The sequence below is a fragment of the Littorina saxatilis genome, linkage group LG16 (assembly GCF_037325665.1).
Source record: "Littorina saxatilis isolate snail1 linkage group LG16, US_GU_Lsax_2.0, whole genome shotgun sequence".
NCBI lineage: Eukaryota > Metazoa > Mollusca > Gastropoda > Littorinimorpha > Littorinidae > Littorina > Littorina saxatilis.
Window position 1 is genome coordinate 8233841 of NC_090260.1, and position 11860 is coordinate 8245700.

An 11860-nucleotide genomic window follows, 5' to 3' on the forward strand; every position below is an offset into this window, starting at 1 on the left:
TATTTTAGAGGGTCCATGGACCCCCACTGCAGTATTTTAGAGGGTCCATGGACCCCCACTGCATTATTTTAGAGGGTCCATGGACCCCCACTGCAGTATTTTAGAGGGTCCATGGACCCCCATTGCAGTATTTTAGAGGGTCCATGGACCCCCATTGCAGTATTTTAGAGGGTCCATGGACCCCCACTGCAGTATTCTAGAGGGCCCATGGACCCCCACTGCAGTATTTTAGAGGGTTCATGGACCCCCACTGCAGTATTCTAGAGGGTCCATGGACCCCCACTGCAGTATTTTAGAGGGTCCATGGACCCCCACTGCAGTATTTTAGAGGGTTCATGGACCCCCACTGCAGTATTTTAGAGGGTCCATGGACCCCCACCGCAGTATTTTAGAGGGTCCATGGTCCCCCACTGCAGTATTTTAGAGGGTCCATGGACCCCCACTGCAGTATTTTAGAGGGTCCATGGACCCCCACTGCAGTATTTTAGAGGGTCCATGGACCCCCACTGCAGTATTTTAGAGGGTCCATGGACCCCCACTGCAGTATTTTAGAGGGTCCATGGACCCCCACTGCCGTATTTTAGAGGGTCCATGGACCCCCACTGCAGTATTTTAGAGGGTCCATGGACCCCCACTGCAGAATTCTAGAGGGTCCATGGACCCCCGCTGCAGAATTCTAGAGGGTCCATGGACCCCCACTGCAGAATTCTAGAGGGTCCATGGACCCCCGCTGCAGAATTCTAGAGGGTCCATGGACCCCCGCTGCAGAATTCTAGAGGGTCCATGGACCCCCACTGCAGAATTCTAGAGGGTCCATGGACCCCCGCTGCAGAATTCTAGAGGGTCCATGGACCCCCAGTGCAGTATTCTAGAGGGCCCATGGACCCCCACTGCAGTATTTTAGAGGGTCACAAGGGTCCAAAAGCCGAAAAGACCCAGTGTACTTATAAAACATTGTGGTCACATGATTATAGTGAACTGCGAAGTGTTGATTGCAGTCTGAAAAGGAAATTTAGTGCGTCCAAGGACCCGCTCTTTTAAAATCTAGTGCGTCCAGGGACCCCCTCCATATATTTCTGGTACGTGTTTTCGGCTTCTAGTACGTATAGGACGCAGGGACGCGCGCTATGGGGAGCCCTGGTCCTCCACTTGAATACATTGACAACACTGACGAATGAAGTGAGGTGAACATTGGGGGCTCAGTGTCCGTCAGGACCAAATGCTTATTTCGGACATGAATCGTTCCATAGGATAAAAGACTTGTGACTCTTCTTCATGTGTTTTAATACCTACGTATTTTCAAATAATCTGCAACACATGTAACCCAAATACAACATGTGTCCGTACAATACGGCTTCTTTTTATAAAAGCACAGCTTCGGCCACTGTTGATTTTAATCAACCAATGCTGTTATTGCAGGGCTACCCACGGACGCCCGTCCTAGGGGTCACGGGACCCCCATTTTGAATGTTTAGAGGGTCCATGGACCCCCAAAGCGGAGTTTAAGAGGGTCCCTAAACCCCCTATATACATATGACGAATTGTGATCACGAATAATGTCATATATGAATTGGGAGTTTTTATAACCAGAATAATCGAGGAAGACACTTCAACTAAACCTTGTAAAAGTGTGCCCGCGTAAAACTGGCATAATTTGTGCTTGCACTTTGACTAAGCTGACGACGACAGTTTGAAAAGAGAAAACGGGACGCACGACAATGAAAATTTAGTGCGTCCCGAGAGCCGCACTTTCTCGAATTTCTAGTACGTGATTTCGGCTTCTAGTGCGTATAGCACGCAGGGACGCGTACTATGGGGAGCCCTGTGTTGTATGGGGATTTGCATAGGGCTGAGGAGAAGAGGTCACCTGACGTCGGGCTTGGTGGTCAGGGCGTAGGTGACGAAGCCGGCAGCCCCCACACACGCCGCGCCGATGATGGCGGCCAGGGGGATCAGCTGTAACACAACACCGCTCGTCAGCCTTGTCGTCGTCGTTATCATTAAGTTCTGTCGTCAGTGTCGTTATAATCAAGTTATGTCGTCAGTGTCGTTATGATCAAGTTATGTCGTCAGTGTCGTTATAATCAAGTTATGTCGTCAGTGTCGTTATGATCAAGTTATGTCGTCAGTGTCGTTATGATCAAGTTCTGTCGTCAGTGTCGTTATAATCAAGTTATGTCGTCACTGTCGTTATTTATATCAAGTTATGTCGTCCGTGTCGTTATAATCAAGTTATGTCGTCAGTGTCGTTATAATCAAGTTATGTCGTCAGTGTCGTTATGACCAAGCTGTGTCGTCAGTGTCGTTATAATAAAGTTATGTCGTCAGTGTCGTTATAATCAAGTTATGTCGTCAGTGTCGTTATGATCAAGTTATGTCGTCCGTGTCGTTATAATCAAGTTATGTCGTCAGTGTCGTTATGATCAAGTTATGTCGTCAGTGTCGTTATAATCAAGTTCTGTCGTCCGTGTCGTTATAATCAAGTTCTGTCGTCCGTGTCGTTATAATCAAGTTATGTCGTCAGTGTCGTTATGATCAAGTTATGTCGTCAGTGTCGTTATGATCATGTTATGTCGTCAGTGTCGTTATAATCAAGTTATGTCGTCAGTGTCGTTATGATCAAGTTATGTCGTCAGTGTCGTTATGATCAAGTTCTGTCGTCGGTGTCGTTATGATCAAGTTATGTCGTCGGTGTCGTTATGATCAAGTTATGTCGTCAGTGTCGTTATGATCAAGTTCTGTCGTCGGTGTCGTTATGATCAAGTTATGTCGTCCGTGTTGTTATAATCAAGTTCTGTCGTCAGTGTCATCATCATCATCATCATCATCATCATCATCATCATCATCATCTTCATCATCATCAACAACAACAATATCATTCATGCATTCTCTCTGGACAAGGCTTGACGGCGTGGGAAGAGGTGTGTGTGTGTGTGTGTGTGTGTGTGTGTGTGTGTGTGTGTGACAGTGTGTGTGTGTGTATGTATGTGTGTGTATATGTGTGTGTATGTGTGTGTGTGAGTGTGGGTGTATGTGTGTGTGTGTGTGTGTGGGGGGTATGTGCGTGTGTGTGAGTGTGTGGGTGTGTGTGTGTGGAGGGATGTGTGTGTGTGTGTGTGTGGTGTGTGTGTGGGGGATGTGTGTGTGTGGGTGTGTGTGTATGTGTGTGAGTGTGTGTGGTGTGTGTGTGTGTGGGGGGGGGGTGGGGGCTGTGTGTGTGTGGGGGGGGGGGCGTGTGTGTCGGGGTGTGTGTGGGTGTGTGTGTGTGGGGGGGCTGTGTGTGTGTGTGTGTGGGGGGCTGTTTACCTCGGGAAACTTCTTGAAAGCCCGCATACCGAAACCAAACGCTCGCTGGTGCTTCTGCATCTCCATGGCTACCTGTCCAACACACAGGCAACACCACTTGTGACACGCGCATAACATATACCCATCTTGTACAAGACACACTTGTAACACAAACAACCTGCAACACACGCACTACACAAAGAACACGTTTAACACACACACACACACACACACATACACACACATACACACACACATACATATACACACACACACACACACGTACACACACATACACACACACATACATATACACACACACACACACACATACACTCAAACTGTCTACATCACACGCAATACACAAGGGACACACACACACACACACTGCACACTTTAACATAATGTCCGGCCTCTTAGCGCGTGTGAGTAGCGTACGCGTAGACAAACAGACCGACAGGTAATCAAGGCGGGCGTGTCAGTCCACGCGAACTTGTGTCTTGCCCACGCTTATTCCAAGCGCAGGAGACGGCTCTAGCAAATTACTGAGCGTCGTGCAGGCGTCTTGGTTGTTAACTCGCTATAAAGCCTGTCTCTGCCGCCCTAACCCGACAGTACCGCAACGCCAGGTGACAACAAGTGCCAGAGCAGATAACACACGGGGTGTTTTCGTCACGTACACCGTGATTGGTCACCCATAGTTCTCATTGTCGTTAATCATGACATGACGACAGTCTCAATGGGGGTCGATTTAAAGGTGCTCTGTCCGCCCAACGAAGTGGGGGGCCCGGGTAGCTCAGGTGGTAGAGCACTGGGCCGGGACGGACACGGGTCAACTTTATGTGCAGACCCAGAGACGGTATCCATCTCCCACCCCCGTGTCACCACAGCGGCACGTTAAAAGAACTCGGACATTCTGCCATAAGTGCAGATGGCTGATGCCACCTAAACTCGCATACACTTGTGTATCTCATCTAATGTCATGCCCCAATGGCTTTGCCGTAAGGGCGTAAAACTTGAATTGCTCGCCCAACGAAGTGATCCCGTTCGTCACAATCCCATCGGAGACCGCAGAGGACACAGATGTATACAGAACTCCATTTCTTTTATTTTTCTATTCTTATTTCTTTTATTTTTTTCTCTTTCTCTTCTCATTTCTAGATACGGACCCAAAGTTACACCAAGATGGATATAGTGGATGTCATACTGTGTTTTTTGTGTGTGTATAATTATAATGATATGCATTTTTATTACATATTTCAACAGAAAAAAAGCTATGGTTTAAGCAAACAGTAACACAATCTTGGGGCAACCAAGGACAATTGTCTAAGGGTACAAGTAAGAAAAAAGTTTTTCATTCATTTTGATACTATATACTTTTTGAGTGGTAAATGTTGAAGGATGAAAGAAAATATATTGTGAGTGGACGGATGCATGTTATTCATTAAAAGCCCCACAATGATGTGCTTGGCAAAAAAACAAAAAAAAACAACAAAAAAAACAAACAAAAAAAACACTTCCACGGTCTCTGATTGGCTAACATATCAACCAGCTGAGCAGGCTCAATCATTATGATGTCGGGTACAATTCAACAACTTCTTCTTCTTCTTCTTCTTCTTCTTCTTCTTCTTTGTTCATGGGCTTAGACTCCCACGTTCACTCATGTTTTTAGCACCAGCGGATGTTGACGTGTATGACCGTTTTTACCCCGCCATTCACCTGATTTCGGAGGAAGCATGCTGGGTATTTTCGTGTTTCTATAACCCACCGAATTCTGACATGGATTACAGGATCTTTTCCGTGCCCACTTGGTCTTATGCTCTAGCCAGACTGGACCCACACACACTAACTTTGGTCAATGACATTACTCTGATTGGAATGGTCAGGATCGTAGCTCTGACAGCCCAGCTCTAGCCAGACTGGACCCACACACACTAACTTTGGTCAGTGACATTACTCTGATTGGAGTGGTCAGGATCGCAGCTCTGACAGCCTAGCTCTGGCTAAGGGCTAAGGACTAGGAATGCCTATTATGGCAAATATCTCCCCACCCCCCCCCCCCCTCCCACCACGCTCACAGACCAGACATTATCCCGCAGTTCAGTATCGACAGACACCCCCCCCCCCCCCCAGCACTACCCGACATGCAGCCCAGACATTTATCACGCGGTGCAGTATCGATTATCTCCCCTGTATCACTGGCGCGTGACTCAATAATACAGCCACTCTGCCAGCCAGTAGTATGTTTCAAATGGTGTTCCCTGCTTGACACAAACATTGACGTCAATGACACAGGCACTCTGCTAGTCTCTTTCAAATGGTGATCCCTGCTTGACGGAAACTTTGACGTCAATGACACAGCGTCGACACTTGAACACGAAGAACACACACGCGAACTAAAAAACCACAACAAAACTGTTGAGTGTTGCACATTTTACACTTCGTAAAGCTAGGATGACTCTGAATCCATTCTATCAGGCGGTCATACTTTATCAACAATGGTCTCTCGATACCAACGTCATTCTTTTTTAATGTTCCGTCAATGAAAGGTGGAATATCTCTATATATATAAGTGTATAGTTGGGCTATGTCCAAACGCGGCGAATATAATGAAGATTGTTGAGAGCTTCAACCATATAGAGTTTGATTCTACTCTCAACCCCCCACCTCTTTGTTTAGGTGAAAGTATCAGGAACACCTGCTGACATTGATTGTTTATTTTCAGTATATTGCAAACATTTACCAGCATAAAAATAACTCGTGTAACAGGAATTGGGCATATATTAAAGCACACACACACACACACACAACCGCACACGCGCGCACACACACACACACGCACACATATACACACACACACGCACACACACAAACACACACACACATACACATACACACACACACACACACTGACTGACACACATACACACACACACACTGACACACACACACACACACTGACACACACACACACACACACACACACACACACACCATATGACACACACACACACACACACACACGCGCGCGCGCGCCAATTCAAAAGCAAACACACACAGTCATCAAGTCACGGTAACCAGTCAAACTTAGGCAAGACTATTAATAACATAGCTACACAGCAACTTTTCACGACTATCACTGAGAAATACTAAAATTACTCAGTGATATTAGTCATTTTGACTTTTGCCCCCAGCACGCCATCATAGTAAAAGGAGACGGTGGTTTTGTTGACACACACTCTTTCAGCCCCACCTTTTGTTGATCATTTAGCGCCCTCTCTGTATATCCTGTCGACTGTGCCAGCTGTAAACAAACTCAGGGCGGCTACGTGCCGTTGCACATGTAAGGCAACTTTCAATATCCGCTTTCTATAAAAGCAACCCGGACGTTTGATTCAATGAAAGCGGTGGACTGTGGTGCATGCCTCAACAAACAACTACACACTCATCAGCCAGCGCGCGCCATTTTTTCTGAGAAATGTAAAGCGATGAAATAACAAGGGCTAAATGAAGCCACCACGTCGAGTGATGATGATGTTTTGAAGATGCCGGGCGAAGTGTTGGTTGTTACTTACTTAAACGTTTCTCTCGCCTCACTCATTTCGACGACAGCGGCCAGTTTGTCACACACACACACACACAGGCACGCGCGCGCACGCACTGCCACGCACGCACGCACGAACGCACTCGTACTCACACACACACACACACACACTCTCACACTCACGGCGCGCACGCTCGAACGTAACACACACACACACACACACACACACACACACACACACACACACAATTTCCGAAAACATATTCAGCCGAGAGAAACTCCGAACAACAAGGTGGAAGTACTTGTTATCGCTGTGTGGCTAGTAAACAGAATGTTCACATAACGCAGCAAGACGTAATGCAGCAGCCCGTGCCATCACAGTCAGGCCTTTAGCAACACAGCACGAGACTTTTTGATTAATTAATTTCGCAATAACAGTTACGAAATCAATACAGAAAATCGCTGCCCACCATATTGTAACCTGGTTTCATTAAAATTGTCCAGAACTAGGCTCTACTCCTCCTCCCTAATTCGTTAAAGGTCCAGACCATGCTGTTTTAGCGTCAAAAACGCTTCGAATCGTGTTCCTGCGCGACCGAACACTTCCCGATGTTTGCAGTTAGTTAGAAAACCACTTTCTTACCGTCTTCAACAATGTTTGGTTTACTTCGGAATCTTGTAAGGCCGTAATCCGACGAATTTTGTGACCGAAGCGACGGATTTCTTCTCCAAAACGACCCGCCATTGTGCCGCGTGATCTTCGCGAGACTGGCTTATGAATAAATTATCCGTGACGTCACACAGTGTGAAGATGCCGTTTACCAACATGGCAACAAGCGTGACTGCAGACGAAATTGAACCGTACATGTTCGAACTACCAGTTTCTCTCCTCGAATCAAGCATGAAAGATGAGGGCGGAGGCCACTTCCAGCAGTAGTGAAACAGTGACGATGAAAATTGCGACACTGTTTGTCTCAGCGATCAAAGGTAAACACGCCCGCTCTCTGTGCTGAACTTATCGTCTGCTTTCGAGTCTGTGCTATTTTTTCACTCTCGCCTTGTCAACGCACTCGCGAATAAGTGGGATATTGTTTAAGTGTTCATGCATTGCATTCACGAGTAAAAGAACAACAGCTCATCGCAGTTTTAACTGTTCTTGATTATTTCAGAGACTGGTGTCAGAGTGGCCACTGTACCTGTTGTATTGTGTGGGAGGGGCAGATTTGAGAGAGAGAGGAAGCTAGCCTGAGGTACATTGTAGAATGAAAACTTGCAGGGGAGCAAGAATGCATCACCAGCCACGAAGGTGTACATACAACTTTTTTTGAGGTGCCTATATTTGTTTGATTGTTAAATGTATGTATTTGTTGTTGTTTTTAAAGGCTATCAAGAAAACTGTTGTCATTTAAATTTGTAACACTCAGTCACATATAGTTTCACACACACACACACAAGATTAACTCACTTGCATGCCCACAGAAGAAGTTTGCTCTTCACATTGTTCTGTTGTTGTTTTTATAATGTAATCATTGTAACATCAACACTCAGTAATAACCAATATTACAACACAATCACTTTTTCATCAGAACTCACTCACATACTACATGACTTTGTATTAAACCCTGGTTTATGGACACTTGCATTTGTACTTTGCATGGGAAAGCAGCCTGAATTTCAGGTGAACTTTAATAAAAGAAGATTTATATGTATGTTGCTCTAGATGCATGTTTTAATAAATAATAATGACATTCAGGAAAGTAAAAGGACTGTTGAAGTTTGCTGTTGTAAAATGTCTGATGATTAGGGTTCTGTTGCACATTTAGTGAATTGACTGTACCAATTGCTGTTATTATTTACACCCAATCAGTGCATCCACATGATATTATGTAGCTTAAATTAAAGAAAATGTTTTGATGTGTTCAGAACATACCAACAAGTTGCACACTCACTGACTTTCCGAAAGAACAGGAAAGTTCTTCCTGCCTGTCTGGTCGCTGCCATCAGAGACCTCTTTCTGTCACAGAGCTACACAGGCTTCATATATATATATATATATATATATATATATATATATATATATATATAGATGTAAGATAAATAAAAGGTACATTACAACTCTCAACTGCGGGGTGTGTGTGTGTGTGTGTGGGGGGAGGGGGGGATGTGCATAACCATTGCATACTTAAGGTCGGCTTAAACTGCAAACAGAAATGTGGAGCTTGCGTAACAATTCTTGCTTTGTCAGATTTGGAGATAGGCAGCCTCAGTCTATATAGTTGGTCGCCAGTTGGGGCGTCCTGCTTGGTGACAACTTGAGCTTTGTCAACTGGTCTAGCTGTAGCAGTCAAAGTCTGGGCACTGTTGCATTGTAGTCTTGCTGTGTATGCAGAGCTTTGTTGTAGCTGCCATAGGCCAGTGTTGCCATAGGCCAGTGTTAGGATCACCACCCCCTCAAACAGCTCGTTCAGTTAACCTGATGCCTGTTTTAGACAGAAAAAAAAGTTACCACAATCAGCAGAACTTTCACCGGAGAAAGGGCATAATTCTTTCATACTTTCTTTCTCATAGCTTTTTTTGGTTTTTATAATCTCTTCATTACACTAAATAACATCCATCTTAAGACCTATTTTGAGCCTTAATTTAAGTTGACTAGTAATGATATTAATCATAATGTATTTATTTTTATAATGTACAAACTAGAGTATGTATGTGGATATGTGTGTGATGGTGCTGGTATGGATATGTGTGGTTTGGGTTATGTGTGTACTGATGTGTACATTTTATGTGTTTTGTATGTTTTGCGAGTGCGATTTTATGTGATGTTATTCTGTACACCAGCCAAAACAAAATGTCTGGTATATTAGATAATAAACGCACCTTTAAATTTATTAGCGACTACACCCCGTCACCCTCCAGTCCCCCTCCCCCCCATTACACCCTACACTTTTAACATTGTATAAAAAATCATGCCCCAATATAGGTCCCTAGTTACCTGGGAGGACGTTAAGCTCCATAATCAACATCAACAACGTATTGAATTGAATTGAAAAGCTGGGGTTAGGAGGTCTAACTTCTTGAATTAAAGTGTTTTTTTTCTCAGGTGCATGTAGTTTTTTTATTTGCTTGAAATCATGGTGTATTCTGGTTGTAAGAGAAGAGTCAATTTCCTTGTAAGCCTGCAAAATTAAGATTTGTCATTTTTGAAGTAGCCTACATTTTTGTAAGAGTCCAAAATAGTCCAGGATAAGGAGGAAAAACATAGGGTGGGTCAGGAAATCTGAAACATTGCATAGTTTTGTTTTGCCTATGTAGACACAAAAAGTACTTAGAGCACTTTTTCCCCCCCAAGAGAGCATAGCTTAGTTTTAATTATTTTAATGCCACTGTTAGCAAGAGGAGTACTACAGACAGCAATCAAACAGTGGGTTTTTTCTGTAGACATTGCTATTTCTGTTTAGGTGTTTCAGTAGTTTTCTATGCGGATAAATCATGCTGCATGATCACTAGAAACAATCCAGCTCTGTTGCATGCAAGGTTTTTAAAGGTTTTTTCCCCATGTTACTCCGAGAGAAAAAAACCAACCCACAGAGATAAAGTTGAACTGGCAGTTTGACTGAAGCAGTGGTAATAACACAGAGTGCTCTTCCTACAATCAATTTTTTTATGTGGATGATGATGTCCATACATGTACTTGGTTGTATTATTTTGCTAGACTATTTGTTTCTGTTAGATATATCTGCTCACATGATTGTTGTTCATAATTTGACATTACATTTACTGCTGATCAAAATGTATTGTTGGAATAGGTCTGCTTAATATTCTGACTGCAGTTTTGTAATAAAATCAAATAACACAGATGTTTTAAGTATCAAAGTGCTTTTCACACACACACACACACACACACACACACACACACTCACACACTATGAGTATGACTGCAAACATGAATTTGTACTTGTATTAATTATAATTACTGTATTACAGAACCTGATCTGAAAAAAAGGACAACAGCAAATTATTCATGCAAGCTTGCTGTATTAACGATTTCTTTATCTATTTAATACAACACTGAATTAGATAACAACTATAACAACGTGTGTGTGTTTGTGTGAATGTCTATGTGTATATGGACGGACACTGATTAAACCTGAGACTCATCGATTACCCAGGTGAGTGTAAAAGAGGGAGAGAGAGAGGGAACTTTAAGGTGGGTGCATGGGGACGGACATGTAGTAACAGATATATGTTTTAATCTGTAATCTTAACACATGTGCTTAAAATTAGGAACAGATGCCATTCCACTACAAATACTGTCAGTCTGACAAAAACGCCCAGTGACACTGAACCCCTATCCCTTACAGAACACATTCAGTATACATGTACTCACTTCCTTTCGTCTGCGTTTAGTGAAAGCAGATCGTTCTGATGACATTGGTATCCGGTTTCTGACCTCCTGTGAGTGGTCAACAATTGTCGGAACTGGAACTGCGTTAGGCAACAGCTGTTTTGTGTGTGCCAGGTTTTCTTGCCGGCTTAACTGCGTTCGCATTGGAAGAAAGTGTCGCGAAACACAGCACATCGTGTTGGCCGTTTCCAGTTAATCAGTCTTGCTGCAGAAGTTGTAAGCCCATCGGAAAAAGGTGACAACTGATGCCTGAACCTTTTTTCTATACTTCATAGCTATCAGCAGCCGTGCGCATTCCTTCGGCGTGCTGTTGATGCTCGATTTAGGCAAACGCCCACTTGAGCGTAAGCTGTAACTTTCGGTTTCCAAACACTAAGTGACGTCACAGCCGGTTCTCGTCAACTGGCGGCCATTTCGAAGTCTCGTTTAGCAGACGAATTTGGCGGAACGTTTTTAATTAAATCACAATGATTAAGCTACGAATCGGTGAATTTCTTTACATTTTTGGAATCTTTAGGTGCATTTCTCTAACATTCAGTCATCGGTTAGTGGTTCTAATAACCTTTAAAACAGCGTGGTCTGGTCCTTTAACAGTATCTTGATATATATTCTGTTGTAAACTTGAA

At 43.9% G+C, this 11860-nt stretch overlaps 1 protein-coding gene across 2 annotated transcripts in view; it reads right to left on the reverse strand.

Moving 5' to 3' along the window:
* Nucleotides 1-11860, reverse strand: part of LOC138950306 (normal mucosa of esophagus-specific gene 1 protein-like) — a 31901-nt gene that overhangs the window by 2891 nt on the left and 17150 nt on the right. For both annotated transcript variants that reach the window (XM_070322057.1, XM_070322058.1), the window contains exons 2-3: nt 3307-3378; nt 1868-1956 (exon numbers count right to left, since the gene is read on the reverse strand). In XM_070322057.1, coding sequence (XP_070178158.1) covers nt 1868-1956; nt 3307-3378 — 161 coding nt within the window. The remainder of the gene's footprint in view (nt 1-1867; nt 1957-3306; nt 3379-11860) is intronic.